The 16,348-nt window shown below is 46.4% G+C and overlaps 2 protein-coding genes across 2 annotated transcripts in view; one reads left to right on the forward strand and one right to left on the reverse strand.

The window, feature by feature from the left end:
* Positions 1–9,835, forward strand: part of RNF146 (ring finger protein 146) — a 10,269-nt gene extending 434 nt beyond the window's left edge. Inside the window, exon 2 of the mRNA XM_026044062.1 lies at positions 8,191–9,835. Within this exon, the coding sequence (XP_025899847.1) occupies positions 8,192–9,223 (1,032 nt within the window). The 5' untranslated portion in view covers position 8,191 and the 3' untranslated portion in view covers positions 9,224–9,835. The remainder of the gene's footprint in view (positions 1–8,190) is intronic.
* A 3,687-nt stretch (positions 9,836–13,522) lies between these two features.
* The window catches only part of ECHDC1 (ethylmalonyl-CoA decarboxylase 1), a 33,338-nt gene continuing 30,512 nt past the window's right edge, over positions 13,523–16,348 (reverse strand). Inside the window, exon 6 of the mRNA XM_026044059.1 lies at positions 13,523–14,973. Within this exon, the coding sequence (XP_025899844.1) occupies positions 14,568–14,973 (406 nt within the window). The 3' untranslated portion in view covers positions 13,523–14,567. The remainder of the gene's footprint in view (positions 14,974–16,348) is intronic.

Genomic DNA, 16,348 nt, shown 5'->3' on the forward strand with positions numbered 1-16,348 from the left:
TATGTATGTATATGTATGTATGTTGCTGCGCGTCGAGCGGGGTGACACCCTTGGATCTGGGCCTCGGTTCACTCAGTTCGCCTGGATCACTCCATGATCGTGAAGCAGGTTCCCGGCCTCCGGCTTGAGGCTCCCTGGGAGCCCTCGTCCCCAGACAGCCTCGTGGGGCCTTTAAATAACCCCCTTCGCCCCCCCCAAAAACGGGGGAGCGCGTTGCTCTGGTTGCCCCGAGGAGACCCATTAAACTGGAGCAGAAATCGCGTGCGCTCCTTAGGAGCGCAGCGGGAAGCAGGTGCAGAGAGGGTTTTGGGGGAAAGCGTCTGTTTGTGTGTGCTCTGCGCTGTTGGGTCTGGGTTTTGTCCTTCCACGCTGCCTGCATGGGATGGGAAAATAGGTCCCACTGCTGGTGCAGCGTGTGTTGAAACTGCCACTGAAAAATGGCTACAAAATAATCTGTAAATTGGGAAGTGGTGTTTGTCAGAGCGTGCCCAACTCTGGAATTGCACAACTACAATAAAAACTAATTTTTTTTTGCCTTTCTTTTGTAATCTTAGGGTAACTTTTCTGTTATACAGACTAGGAATGCTGGAGGATTCATGACTGGTGTAGTATGCAAGTATACATAGAATATTTATAAGGAGGAGTAGAGAGCAGAGCTTTAAACTGCCTTGCTTGTCAGATCTGTAATACTAAAAATATAGCCCTCCTACGTTGTCAGCTGCTGCCGCTGCTCTCAGTGGGCTACTGAATGTGCTTCTAGAGGCGCTCTCAGGCAGCTTTCATCAAAACCGRACTGTTACAATCGTACTGAGAATACAGCGAAGCCCGGATTCTGATCCGGTCRTTCCGAACCATCTTAAATACTGACCATTTGCAACAGCTTGCTTTATAGTCCTCTGTGGTTAATATTGCGCTCCCTTTCCAGCTGAATTAAGGCACCAGTTGTTTAAATTGCTGTAATGCAGAATTTGTGCTGGGTGAGGGAGAAAAAAAGTGCTCTTTTTGTTTCCTTAAAAATATACACCATCAATTATATGTTAATGAATTGTCGCTTACTTAAAGAGATGGAGCTGCAGTGTTTTTCAAGGCTATTAAACAATGGACTCCAGGATTGGGTGGGAATAAAGTCTTCTTATTGGAATTGATTTCTCTTCCTCCCCCTCCCCTTCTGYGCATGTAAATCAAGCCTAAAGATGCTCCTGTGTGAACCTTCTGTTCCCGACGTGCTGATAAGCTGGGACACAGACCTATTTCTGCTCGCCTCTCCTACAGGGACTTTGAGACAGTGTCATTCTATTTATGGGCTGGTAAACTGAGATGTTGTTCTATTAAATATATCGAATATGATATTAGATCATATTGAAATATGATATATGATGAAAATTCAGATTCAGTGTTCCAGCTGTAGCAGGGGAGAAGAAATTCAGTTTGAATAAAGTGTTTAGATGTGTTGTTTTCTTGTTGTTTGTTTTTAATTAGCAGATTGCAGGCAATTTAAAATCTCACATAGTCTCCGAAGGGCTTCAGGAATTACTAAATTCCTACAGATACAGAAAAGAGACTGGCTGTGAACAGGAAACAGGATATACTGTCAAATACCCTGTAACAGCAAATGACTGATATTATATTGACAGTATCAGATTTTCAAATAGGAGGATGGCTTGGATGGTTTACTTCTTTTTTTTTTTTTAAAAAAAAAGAATCCCTATCTTTCTTCCACAGTATTTGTGTGGTTTGTGATGACTTGTAAGCAAGAGGGCAGCACCTGGTAATTCTCTCCCCCTGCTCTCTCCTCCCTCCTACCCTCCCAAGTAAGTTAGGGAGCTTGCTGCAAAATTACCTATTTACAGAAGCTTCTTTACTTTTCTGAAATAACATTGTAGCGGCTGAGTTTTCTACCCATGGGGACAAGCAGTGAATTTGTGATAACYATGGTAGAATCATCTTCACAGCATTTAAGAAAATGTGAAGCTGTCTGCCATTTGCTGTAGGATTTAAATCTTAAAAAATTTGACAAGAATGAGGGAGGAAAAAAATAAGTCTCGAGTCTGATTGCATATCGAAAATCTGACTAAGCTGGCAAGAAATAGTTTTATATCATCTTGGTCTAGTAAAAAGCTTAAAATTTGCCTTGGGAAAGGCCTCAAGTTACAATTTAGGGGAAAGGCCTGATATAGGAAGACACCACTTCAAAATCCCAAGTTTGTGAGGAAGAAGCTGACGTGACTCTTTCCAGTCGATGTCCCTAGAGGRTTGTAAGGGGGAGGAAGTTTTTAGTTAAAACGCTGAATAAACATCAGTTTGGGGGCAGTTGTTTGTCACCCCATCGGTGATGCTGAGTTTGGTTCGTGGGTGGTGTTCCACCCCGTTCCAGCCAGTGGGGCGGCCTTTGTCTGTGTATTGCATGGGTGTTTTTGAAAGTGGAGCAGGAGAGGACCTGTGGATTTGGTGAGGGTGACAAGGAAGGGGCTCTTGGGGACTAAGTTCTCATACTGCACAGGCGGAAGCCAATTGCTCAGGGCAGAAGGCGGCTCTTCCCCACTTAGCTTAAAGGAGGATGAGTTCAGGAAGGGGGGTGGGTGTAACCACAAGTGCCTTTTATCCTGTTGAGTAAAATCTTCAGGATTGACTTATTTAATAAATAACAATTTAACGAAATGTAGAGGTTACCTGAAGTCAGTTTGTGAACTAGTTCTTTTTAAGAGCCATGCAGCAATTAGGGTATAATTATAGGATTATAGTAAGGCAACTTTCTAATTGGATTCTTCTAGGTATAATTACATATTGTGAATATGTGCTTGCGTTTTTATTTCCTAAGAAGTCTGCCAGAACTGACCCAACTTCTTTCTCGCACAACGTTTGCTTGCGTGATGTGCCTCCCCTGATAGTGGCTGGTAAGAGGGAGTTGATAAAAGGCTTGGAGCGATACCTGCAGGAGGAAGAGGTGGCGGCTTCGGAGATGAAGGAGCGAGCGCCGCACCCCAGCACCCGGCTTGGTGCAGCTCCCTCTTTGATCGTGGCGATCGTGGCATCCAGTCTGAGCGGATCAGCAGAGCTGAGATTTTCATGTGGTTGCAGCTCCTACTTTTAGATGGCTGYGCGAAGAAAGGGGAAGTGACTGCAATGATGAGGGGAGAATCTTGCTCCTTTCACAAAGGTGTTAGGGTAAGTGGGTAGGCAAGTTAATTTTGCATTTTCTTCCTTAGGAACTCGTTCCAAAAATAGCTACCTTGAATGCTATGTGGAAGTGAGCTATATAAAAATATTTTGAATATGCATTTTACACTGAGGCCATATGAAAAAAAAAAAGTCTGTTATCAGTAATAAATGTTCGATTGCTTTATGAAGGGATACAGCCCAGGATACTGTCATCCTAAATGCTTCGTGTTCTCTAAGAGGTGCTGTGCTTTGACTTGGCTCTGCTCTGCACATCAGGCTGAACTCTGCACCATGTTTATGGTGGAAATGGTGTAAGTGGAGCAAGTTGAAGACTAATAATGTGACATTCCCAGGTTCTGCTTCAGAGCATTTCTATATATGACATATTTTGCAGCAGTCAGAGTTTGTGGTTCAAATTCCTTAGGAACCATCCTGAAAAGGCTACAGCTCAGAAAAGGAGCAAGTACAGATATATGGCTCATCAGTGTTTTCAAAGAGGATTCATGAATATTTTCTYTAACCAAAGGTAGCTGCTTGCTTTTTTTTAGGTCAGGACTTGGAGCTTGAAGTGTGAGACTGCCACCCTGAAACCTCCCCAGTCTCCCTGCTCTCCTTGACTTTGCAGATCCCTGTTTCCCTCCGGTAGCGTTATTTAGGTAACAGTTAGACTCTTAATGGTTTCCAGTGATTGATTTGCCCKAGTGAAATGAATCTGATTCTGGTTGGTAAGTGCCATACTGCAAAATGCACTGGGGCTGGCAGGAACKGGCAGTCTGAAGAGGGGGGTGTTACCACGGAGGGAGTGGAGGTTGGCCCGGGTTCCTGCCTGGTTTTCAGAGGCTCTTGTTGGAGATGAGATGTAAGGCTGGATTGTAATGATGTGATATGGATATTTTTATATAGAGACCTAGGATGCCACAGTAAATCTCTGAATTTATGAAGTCCCTTATCAGAGGTTAGACTAGCATAAACGTTGCATGTTCCTAACTTGTTTCTCCTTTGTCTACATGGTTACTTTATGAAAATGACGCATTCACTTGTTATAGCTAATTACCTGACTTTAGCTAATTCCTTTTTTTCTAAAGCATTACAAAAGRTATCAAAATGAGGACCAAAATGGGTCATTGTAAAAAAATTGTGATGGTAATGTTTTTATACATTGAGAATAGCATGCATCAGGTAGATGAAATACTAATTTCTCTTCTGTAACAGCAAYGTGGTGGTGTATTTTGCTCACTCATGCCTCCATTCAACATTTTTGTAATAGTGGTAATATTTGCTTTCCATTAGTTTGCAGCGAGGCCGAAAGACTGCAGTGTTGCTTTGGGCAGGACAAGTGAGTAACGAGGCCGCTGTGGGAAAGGGACCTGCCAGCCTAGCTGTGCGCGTCAGCAGGGAGGACACTGCAGGCGGTGGCGCGCACCAGCAGAACTCGCCCACAAAACCGAGCTGTCCTTCCCTTGCCGACTGCCTTGCACAAGTCAGCGCCTTGAGCCGCTCCAGAGGCGCGATTCAGAATTTGGCCGGGAGTTTGAAAAAACTGCTGTTCTGGGCGGATTTCTGTGAGAATTTTCCTCCCTTTCACAGCRTCTCGGGAGGCCTGGTGACTCTGCACATAGTGCTCGTGTGTCATCTCTCGGGAGCGTGTGCTCTGTATGTTGATGAAGGCGGTCGAGGCGGTGTGTCCTCTAAGCATAAAAAATTTAATGTATGACTTACCAGTAATTCAACAAAATAAAGAAAGGTGGGATCTGGTGAAAGGGTGGACTAGTTCCTTCTCAGATGGCTCGGGGCTGTATTTGTGTTAAATTGCAGCATTCAGATGTTCATTATTCCCTTATTTATACCTCAGCTGATAATCCAACCCCTTCATATACTATTGTTCTTAAAACCTGGAGCAAAGATTGGTTAATTTGTAGGTGTGCTGTTCAGTAATGTAATTTTCTCCATTGTCAAGAATGATTAACAGAACCCAGCTCTCCAAACAACACCCAGCCCTCTGAAAACAGAATGCGGAACGGCTGGTAACAACAGTTCTAATATGAAGCCTTYTCTGATCCAGCCATGTTATAATCCATCACTATTAATTCCAGGAAAAAAAAACATTCCATGGTCAATGTTACTTAGTTCTTAATGCCCTGGGGTTGGAATGCAAGTGCTTCTACAGCCTTAACTTACTGATCATAATAGTAGTGCTACATGAAAGTAGTGCTTTCCTCCTTTCTGAGGGTTGTGACAGCCACGTGTGTTTGTGCATGCTTATAAACAAACTCGTAGTGGTAGTTTTGAAACTTAAAAAGGTAAACAGAAAACGATTAATGAGGGTTTTCTTTTAAATCAGCTAAACCTTTTGGTTTTATATCTTCAAGGGTCTGGTTTTCCTGTATTCTGGGCACWTGCAACTGCAGTTGTTCTTATCTTTTAAAAGTTTTATATTGCCGAGTGGTGCTTTGTTAGAGATAAGGGTTTAGTTGTCCGACTGTATTCACTTTGCATATAACATTTTCCTCTAAGTCTTTTAAGAATTGCTTAGGAATTTCAAGTAGGGCTTTCGCTCCTTTCTTCTTACATGCTGCATTCCTGATTTGACCTAAAAAGTAACAAAAGCCTCCCCCCCCCCCCCCAACTAATGGTTGGCCCCTTGAGCCCAGTTCAAAGGTGTTTGTACTTTCAGTGAGCAGGTGAGAACTTCATTCAGCGTTTAGTTTTCTAAGCTACTTCATGGCACCATAATTTGACATGTCAAAATGAGTTGTATTTTTAGTCTCAGCAGCCTCTGTCATCTTAATTATGACAGACTGCTTGTAATAAGTTACTTATCTGCAGGTTGTTTAATCTTTTCTTTGACTCTGAAAAGTCAAAGCCTTATGAAGCATATCCAGCGAGAAGAAGTCTTTTGTAAACTGTAGCATGGAAATGAAAATCTCTGTGACTCTTTGCACAGCAGCATGTCATTGTAGCAGCACTCAAAAACCCACATCGCTTTCCCTCAGCCATGCTTGGCACGAGTGAATCAATACATGGATTTTTTTTTCGTTTTTTTTCTATTGAGAAAAAACAGATTGAATTGTATTCTTGGGTATTCTGAATCTTAATAGCTTTTCTTCCCACCTCTTACTATTAAGCTTTTGATTATTTTTTTTTTTAAAAAGGTTTTCATATAAAATTCTGTTAAAAAGTACTTCAAAAGTGTGAGGCTTCCTGAAAGCAGCTTGTTCAGAACCTTGTTAGTCTGGGTTTCACCGACACTGGTGTTCTGTGAAGTAGAAAGAAGTTGCTGGGTGGTAACCATGGGTCTGCATCGGGCAGGATGATCTACGAACTGGTATATACCTTTGGGTTTAATCTCGAATTTTGGGTTTAATTTAACCAAATTTAAAATTTGGTTTTAATCTTAAAGAGATTCAGTTAAGAAACTGAAGCATACGTGGACACAATTGTGTATTATTTCAGAAAAAAATGTTGACTGTAGAGGTTTTAGAAGAATGTCCTGATGAATTGGATTAGAGAGAAGAAGGGTACTGGTCTTCCGAGAGGAAATTATAGCGATAGACCAGCAAGTAGAGTAGATTTAAACGATTTAAACAAACAAATACATTTAAGTAAATGGCATTTAAATGCATTGTTACAAAGATAAATCAAAGATAAATATAGATATTGAAACATAATCACATAATCCTTTTTTTTTTTTTTTGATTCTCAGCATGGATTCATAAGATATTTAAATCAGGGGAAGCTTTTTCAGTAACGCTAAGAATTTTTCCCTTGAGGTGGCATTTAACTGGGAGTGCAGTGCAACCCCAGMGCCAGGGTGGCTCGGGAGCCTGCGGAAACTCCATCCTTAGCAGCTCCAGAAAAGCAGGCTATGAAAATCTGCAGCTGATGCAGTCTTGTGTGTGCTGTACTGCCATGTAGGACAGGAGACTGGACTGGAAAGCCTCCAGATGCCCCTTCTAGATCTTCCCTCTCCTCTGTGTTAAGTTTGTGTGAGCTCTTCTCAGCTCCCAGTACRATGAAGACTGGCTTTGCTGAGAGGCAGTTTTGCTTGAATGTTCCTTGGTGAGATGCACAGAAATAATAGAACAGCTCTTTTTAGGTCCAATCCCCAAATCCCTTTTCCTTTATGTGMAATCTGTTCTTTTGGATTGTTTGTATATACAAACATAGAAAGAAAATCCTCACTGAATATACTGAGAGACATTGTGGTGGCTAAAATGTAGGTGAGAAGAAACTTCCATGTTCTGACTAGAATCTTTCCATCCCTGAAATACCACAGACTGCCAAAGGAGCCCTGCTCTGCATTTTTTGTTTGTTTGGTCTGCTCTTTGTACAGTCAATTACAAGAATCACTTCAACAGAATCGAATAAGAGCGATAGGACACGGCGAGGAAAGGTAGAGGCGATGCCTTCACAAACCAGGCAAAGTGCAGTGCTGTTAAGTACTTCAGCTTCGGCGTTATACCTGCCCTTCCGTTGGACTGAGACGGTTCTTCCTGAGCTGCACACAGCAGTACCAGGGAATTCTTGACCCAGTGTTCAGGAAAAAGAAATGTAGGTATTTTTTGAACAAGCCACTTTGGTTTCCAGTGCATTCTGCAGCGCAGTGGTAGTTCCAGGTGGGCTCAGTGTGCGGAGCTGCCTGGGAGGCAGGAGGAGCGCAGGAGCGCTCAGTGACCAGAACTGTGCAAGCTCTGTGCRCTTGCTGGATAACGTGGCGTGGCAACGTCCCGGGAGCGAAACGGAGAGATGGGCCACTGGCAAGGAGTCTCCAGGTGCTCCATTTGATCTCTCGGCTCCAGAAACAGAATGTTAACCTGTTGCTCTCTTTAAAAGTTGGCCTTCATAAACAATACCTTAATTTAAGGTAAGCATCTTACAGTGATGTTGAAGAGATTACACTTGGACCCGATGATCTTGAAGGTCTTTTCTTTTTCCTTTTCTTGAAGGTACGCGGGTGGTGCTGTCAGGGGTGAAGGTACCAGTTGGGGTTGATGCAGTAAACTGAGGGGCTGTGTTTTTGCTGCTCCGCAGGATGGCTGGCTGCGGCGAAGTGGACCATTCCATCAACATGCTTCCCACCAGCAGGAAGGCRGGCGAGTCCTGCGCCAGCGCCGCTCCTTCGCTGCCCGTGCCCGAGTGCGCTATTTGCCTGCAGACGTGCGTGCACCCCGTGAGCCTGCCCTGCAAGCACGTCTTCTGCTACCTGTGCGTGAAGGGGGCCTCGTGGCTCGGGAAGCGCTGCGCGCTCTGCCGGCAGGAGATTCCCGAGGACTTCCTTGACAAGCCGACCTTGCTGTCGCCCGAGGAACTCAAGGCGGCGAGCAGGGGCAATGGCGAGTATGCCTGGTACTACGAAGGCAGAAACGGCTGGTGGCAGTACGATGAACGTACCAGCAGAGAGCTGGAAGATGCCTTTTCCAAAGGCAAAAAGAGCACTGAAATGCTAATTGCTGGGTTTCTATACGTAGCGGATCTCGAAAATATGGTTCAGTATAGGAGAAACGAGCATGGACGGCGCAGGAAAATCAAGCGGGACATAGCGGATATACCAAAGAAGGGGGTGGCCGGGCTGCGGCTGGACTGCGAGGGCAGCGGCGCGGCGGCGCGCGAGAGCTCCGCGGACGGCGCGGACAGCGAGGCCGTGACGCCGGGCGCCGCGGCCGGGCAGCCGCCGGGCGGCGCGAGGCCGCTGCCGCCGCGCGCCGCCCACCCCGCGAGCCCCTCGCCGCCCTCGCCCGACGCGAGCGCCGCCCTCGAGACCTCCCTGGCGCAGCTGCACTTGGGCGCGGAGAGCGCCGCCGAGAGGAGCCACAGCGCGGAGGGGCAGGAGGGCCACGCGGCGGCCGCCAGGGTGCCGGCGCCCGACGCCTCTGCGGAGGAAACCGAGTCGGATGCCAGCAGTGACAGCGAGGCTGCGGCCGCCCCCGACGCGCTGCCCAGCCCGGGCGCGGCCCCGCGGAGGCAGCCGAGCGCCACGCAGGCGGGAGCGGAGCGGGACGGAGCTGCCGGCAGCAGCGCCAGCGCGAGGCGGCCGGACGGACAGTGCACCGTGACGGAGGTTTAAAGTAAAAACTCGGTGCTGGGTCTGTACACTGGCTATCTGCGGCGGCACCACACTCCACCTCGCGGCACGCTGCGGGGAGATGGGTGAAGGGGAGAAGTGGATCTGGCCTCTCTAACTTAAGTCTCACTAACATGTCTCRGCTGGAAGGCTCTAACTGTAAGAAACTGGGTTGCCTGGTTGATGGTTGGAAAGCTGCTTAGCAATACCCAGTTTTCTTGAAAATGTCTTGTGTTCATTTTGTAGAATTTTCCCCTTGAAATTCCTTGATCCCTTTTTGGCCAATGTATATCTACTGTACAACTTGAATTGTCTTCATTATCTGACTGTTGCATTAAGTGTCTTACTACTTTCTGCATGGATTGATGTATGAAAAGAACACTAAAGGAATGTGGGAGCGGACAAGGTGTTGGGTGTGAGCAAGAGGCTTAAATTAATGTGAGAAAAATAGATGTGAGCTTGGAGTTAAAATGTGTTTCTACTAGACAGAGCAGTCATTACCTTCCTGCAGTGGAAATGTAAAAATGCTATTAACTTTTGTTGCAGACTCTTTACCTATATACTTTTCATGGCATTTTCACTGGCTTTGCCATCTAGTCCTTGTAGTTTTGTTTTTGAGGTCTTTCTTGATCTGTCTCGTTTTTGTTACGGAATTTATAATTTAATAAAACTACATTTTATCAGTAACAGTAGTGGATATGTCTCCACTTGAGTTGAACTTCATTGAGGGAACATTAAACAAAATTACCCTAAACCAGCTTCCTGTGCTTGCTGAAAGGGAGAATGCGTTCTGGATGCTGGCTTGAAATTCTGGCCTCTCTGACTGTTTCAGCCTAAGGCCACAGGAGTCCGTCTGTGTCTCTGCTGAAATAACAAGAACAGGGGGGCTTAATGTTTGCCTTTTCTCATCTTAACAGCAAAGTGAGCTGATCAGCTCTTACAGTGGGCAAAAGTGCTCCACAGAACCTGAATTTTAGCAGCAGAAACCATGCTGAAATAAAAGAGGGTTAAGTAATCAAACTGGATCTTATAGTGAAGAACGTTAAGGACTCAAGGGCTCTGTACCTGTTCTTCTGAGCAAAGCTAGTGCCAGCACAGCAAGGATTTTGTGCAGGTACTGGACACGCAACTCCGGGATTAGCCCCAAATGCTGCACAACAACTTGTGCAGATTACAGAATTGGAGGAAGCTGGAGCTYGAAAAAGCACAGCTTGCTTTTTGTCTATGGTAATTGTTCTCAATTTTGTAAATCAAGAAGCAGCATCAGTTGATTTCAAGCTTTGCATTTAAGAAAAAGGGAATTCAAGTGTGACTCTTAATGTGTGTGTCCCTGAATGGAAGAAGGTAATAGCAGTTATGTAAGTACTTCAGAAGGTGCTTAGATCTACTTCCATTTGAAGAGAATTAAATGGAAGGTTTTACTTATTTGTTCTAATCATGGACTGAATTTCTCCATTTTAAGCCAGCGCGGGGTCATGCCTGAGATGACAACTTCCATCCATGCCTGCTATGGGCAGAACCTTGCAGGTTCTTGAGTTTCTGGGTCCTTTCTCCACAGCAGAGATAGATAGAAAGTAAATTAGTAGATAYGGAGTGAGAAAAAGAGGAGCAAGGAGAGCAGCAGCAGGAGAGGATGGACACAAACTTTTATTTGCCAGCTACACATGGACTTCCGTTAGCACACAGTAACCTGGATTTTAAAAGGGAACAGAGGATTGGGATTTTTTTTTTCTTCAGCTGTTAGCTTGCTTGCTGCTTTCTGTTTTGAGTAAGCAGTGGCTCTAATCAGAATCAAYTTGTACTAGTGAATATTTTTATGAGAGCACTTCCTCTGTACTTACATGCATTTCTCTTAATGTGAAGGCATGTATTGTTAAAAGCAAAAGGCAAAATACAGAACTTCTCAGGACTTTCAGCCCCCAAAGCCTCCAAGAACTAATTTCATCTGCGACTGTCCTTGGAGGCTCTTGACTGCAGTAGAGAGACCGGCCTCATCCTCAGCCCAACASCCAGCACGTTGCCCTTGGCTCCTGCTGGCCGCCTGCAGCTGTGAACTACTAAGATCAGGTAAAGAAGTCAGGCTGCTAAGGGCTTAATAGCCAGACACCAGAGAGGCAAGGGCATGCTGCAGATCAAGTGGGAATTAATAGTTACTGTTTCTGCTTTTTATTTAAACCGTTACCTCCAGCAGGACACGCGCTTCTCCTGTCACTTGTACCACAAGTACAAGTAGSCACAGCTACGCTGCATTACGTGCGCACTAGAGCAGAAGGGAAAGGATGCTGATGTCAACCTGTATCGCCYCTCCTCACGTTCAGCAGAGACAGCCACAGCCGCAGGAATCCCATCTCCYGGTAAACCACCTCACTACAAGCCCAGGCTGAGCTTAGCAAGATGCTCTTACTGAAATGGCCCCTGGGGCAAGAGTGCTTCTGTGAACAGACAGGCAGCAGCCAGGGTGACAGCGTGTCCCTATGGTGGCGGTGATCCCGCGGGCAACACGATCCAACCGCTCACCGCCCGGCCCAGCAGCTAGAGCCTGGCTGGGAGCTCAGCCTGCCCCTGTGCACAGGGCAGGGACCAAGGTCTGCGGTCTGCGCTTGGCAGTGCAGCAGCGAGGAAGGAAGGAGGGAGCTGCCGCGGAGCCCCGGGACGCGCCGAGGGCAGCGCCTGAGCAGGCGGCTGCGAGCAACGCTGCCCCGCGCAGCTTGCGGATTTCTGCTGTGCACTTACTTTGGGTTTGTTCTTGCTTGGGGCATTTCTGATGGAGCTGAAAATACAAATCTCATTGTCTTTAATATCAGTTACAGGTTGTAGGTGTTTGTTTAAGTGATAAGCGGCTGCTCTGTGAAACAAAGTTAGGTTTGAAACAGACAAAAATAATGCCAGTTTATGCGACTCAGTCTGGAGCCATCCCTTGTTAGCACTCAGGATGGCTCAGGGGGGTTGGTTTTCATATGAAAAGCTGCAGTTATTTGCTTTAGAACAAAACAGAAAGTAAGCTTACATGAACACAACCCCTCGTGAAGCTTCTCACAAAATCCCTGATCAGAACTACTCCATTCTTGTGACTACGGAATGAGCTGCGTTTGGTGCATGTGTGAATCCAGCTGACCTAGATGAAATGAGTTCCTGAGGGTGTCCTGCTGCTTCCTAGTACTAGTTAATTATTTGTGCTTTTCTTAGACCCAACCACTGGCCTGTGACACAGGAGAGGAGGGCTAGGTAATTGCACTGTCTGAAATGAGGAATAAGCTCCTTGTCTATACGTGAACATGGAAAGAAGTCTCCAATAGATTCAGATACTGCATTTCACTTGCTGGCAGCACATGTTTTGCTCAGAGAGCAAAGGTACAAGCAATTCATTTTTCTCTCCTACAGTTTCATCCCTTTTAAATCACCTAGTACTTGGAATATTATTAATATCATTTACAATCTGACATCTGAAAAATGACAATGATTCAAGGGTCTCAGGCTCCAGAATCCATCCCTCATGAATCTTTAAAAGCTTTATGAAAAGTGGAACAGTTTCAACACTAAACAGCCCAGTAATGCCTTACTGTATTAAAATACCTTTATTTCAGAAGTCTTGTGCTTGAAATCCCACAGAGTACAAGAGAGAATCATCCAGAGAACTTTAAAAAAGTGAGCTATTGGTGGAAAAAAGCACACAAAGCAGATCAATTCTCTCCCCCCATTCTCCGCTTTAAACTGCAAATAAAACCCTTTATTTTGAGGAGAAAACTACCGAAGTTTCCCTCCAGCAGCACATTCAGGTGCAAAGGCAAGAGRAAGGAGCAACGGAGAGAACAAGTTCCTCAGCCAGGACCGTCGGGATGGAGCCAGCTCGGAACAGGCTTCGCTCCCTTCAGCCTCTTGGCTGCTCCTGCCTCCCATCRTGAAGGCCTGCGGTGAAACAGCCCCAGCAGGTCAAAGGATCTGCTTCCACGTTAGGAGTCTAACAGGCAACCCAGAACCCAAAGCCCTTAGCTAACCCGGCCCGAGATCCTCCAGCACCCTTCGTTAGTTCCCCTACGGTCTAAGCCCGAGGGACGCTGCCATCCTGCAGAGGCCATACACGCATTTCCATCCGAGGAATGTCGTGCCTCCGCTGAGGGGCCGTGCGCCAGGCCCCGTCCCCGCAGCCCCGCTGGGCAGGCAGCGAGGACGCCGCTCAGCGCCACGCKCCCCACAGCCCTCGCTGACCCCGGGGCTCCAACCTGAGGCCGCCCAGGCCTGGGGACCAGGGCGCCCTGCTCTGCAGCACAGGCGGCCGCGGGCAGCGCCGCAGGGTGCTGCTCTCGGACACGTTTTGCTTTGAATCAAGCCCGAGGTGCCCAAGCAGGGGCTCAGTCTCAGCCTCTGATTTCTGAAGAGAAAATCCTCCCCACTGAATTACTTCACTACTCGCATAGTCGCTGAAGTCCGAGTTCCAARTCCTTTGGTCTTTCACAACCTAAATATGCCCTACCAGTAAAAATACTCTGTCCTAGGGCCTGACCGGAGAGATCCATAGAGAAGTCTTTCAAGAGAACAGAAGGAATCACTGTCCAATAAAGGAAAACCATTTTGGGGAGCTGCATGTCATGGCTTTCCAATACTGCAGCAGGCTCCTCAGCAGAGGAGTCAGGTTGGCACCGCTGCACGTGCCCAGCGGCACTGATCCAGACCACAGGAATTCGCCTATGGCTCAGATGGAATCAGATTCCTATGGTAGCAAGGGGACACCTAAACGTGTTGAAGGGTTTGGATCCAGAGTGGTGAACAAAGGCTACAACTGCCTGAACGTGTTAGAGCTGCTTCTGTAAAAATTACCACAAGGTTCAAAGTCCCCGGTTACAGTATCAGCAATTACACCAAGAATTGATTGGAGATGGAAGGAAAAAAAAAAAAAAAARAAAGAAAAAAGAATCTACTCATCATTTATTGTCCCATCAAAGCTGTTTTAAGACACTGGTCACATGCTGAACAACTAATTGTGCAGCTTTAGATGCACCTGTTCTGCAAATAAAACTTCTCTCCCAAGCAATTCATTTCCATACCAATTAGAAAAAYAAAATTAACTCCAAAGAAAGTCTTCGGCCTCATTCCAGAAGAATTAATAGTTTAATTCTCAGCACAGTACTTACCTTTACATGCTAATTTCACTAATCCCCATTCAATGAGTGATTAGAACATTAAAGAATCTGCAGAGGATTTCCTTGTGGTTGCACAGCAAACACATCTGCCTGATGTGAGACACAGCAACGTTAGTATCAGTTTAAATGAACAAGTTCTTAAATGACTCAATTTCAGGTCTGCTCCAGCGAGAGCTGTGGGATCACCAACATTTCTTACACCCTGCACATCACCTGTGCTTTGTTCTTTGAAGCAACGCCTGCAAATTGGCAGGCSCTCCCCACACCGATCCGAAAACGTCCCTCTCTGTCCTCAAGGCAGCTGCAAGCGGCAGCTCTTTTCCTGCTGTCACCACCTTTTTCATGGCCTGAATCACACTGGCCGGGGCGTCYGTGTAGCGACTCAGCCAGGCTCGGGCTTCTTCCAGGGACGCCGCTTCCACCGAAGACGCCAGCGTCTCCTGGGAAAGCCCCAGGCCCAGCGCTCGCTCGGGATCCACCCTGAGGGCACCGCTCAGGAGCTGCAGGGCGGCCCTGCTGCCCACGAGCTGCACCAGCCGCGTCGCTCCTCCCCAGCCGGGGACCAGACCCATCTGCTTATGGACAAAGCGAATTTCGCTTCCCGGAGCCATCAGCCTGTCGGTGGAAAACAAACATCCGAGGTCAATCCGTGCACCAGCTCCAACGCTCGCTTTGCTGCTGGTTTAGAGGATACTGCAACTTGGCAGCACGCAGGGCCTTCCCACCAGCAGGTGCCTGGAACAGCTCAGTCTTCACGTCCTCCAGTGACTAAGTGCAGCTCTTGAAGCTTCTCAAAATGAGAGAGAGAGTAAAAATATGCTCAGGGCCCGTGCTGATACTGGTAAGCAGAAGTCAGCTCTAAGAACTGTTTGGAAAAGAAAGAATTGCAGAGATGGAGGGCACATTACAGTGCCAACACTATCCTTCTAATTCATGCCTACAACAACAGGGTTTTGGCTAAAAGCAAGCAAAGTGAAGCACAAAATTGATACACCAGGAGGCTGGATCATGGCTTTAGTGGGCATCACCTGCAGTGGGCAAGATCTATGAGCACCCACATGCTTGATTATAGATGAGTTTCATTTTTGCCTGTTCCCTGCTTTATGAAGTGTGCCCCAGCTTGATTCCCAACTATTCAGAACGGTAGGAGAAGTCAGGATGGATGTTCTATTTATGCCTTACAATGTATGATAGGATTGCTTCCCCTTCATGCCTTACAGAAGTGTAACAGAATCGTTCCCGAAGGCAGAATCACACACCTGTTTTCAAAGATTTCACATCTTTGCTTCATTTTTCTAGTCTGTCATCGCCCGTTTCTTTAGAGCTCACCCTGGACTGAGTAAGCTCTCTCCCTGAAGGGGCTCTGCAGCAGGGGGTTGTGCTCTCTCTACACAGTGTTCACACTGATACATATTAGCTTAGTAGAAAAAGCCTCTAGAAATATAAATATATAGAGCAAAAGCTGTATAGAAGCAGACGAGTATTAGCTCTTCCTTAACATTTTCTCCCGCAGTGTGGTTGCTTGGTTGCTACTTCTAAGACAAAGGATGTAAATTACACTTCTGAAACAGGAGATTAACTTCCAGCCAAGCGCTAATTGGCTTTCTGAAGATAAATCATGCAATACCAAAGCCTACACACAAGCCTGACTCCTAGCAATGCCATTTTCCATAGTGAAAACACCAATGCGAGTATCTTTGCAAGGCAAAGCAGAAAGGAAACCTTTCAAAGTGGGACTCCTCCCAGGTCCTCACAGTTTCTGGATCTGCTCACTACCACCTTGCTGGGTTATTTCTTTTCCTTCTTTTTCTTTAAACTTCCAGGGATTCTGCTGGAAGTCAGTTATGGCTCTAATTGTCCCCAAGCTGGTGCCACTCGCTCTAGATTTATCTCAGCTATTACAGAGCACCCCGTGTCCCACCAGGAAACCAACGATGAAAACATGATTAAGGSTTTAATTCTAGCTGTGCTGAGTAAYGTGAAACGTTTT

Source organism: Nothoprocta perdicaria, unplaced genomic scaffold (assembly GCF_003342845.1).
Source record: "Nothoprocta perdicaria isolate Ctin4 unplaced genomic scaffold, notPer1 scaffold_349, whole genome shotgun sequence".
NCBI classification, from domain to species: domain Eukaryota; kingdom Metazoa; phylum Chordata; class Aves; order Tinamiformes; family Tinamidae; genus Nothoprocta; species Nothoprocta perdicaria.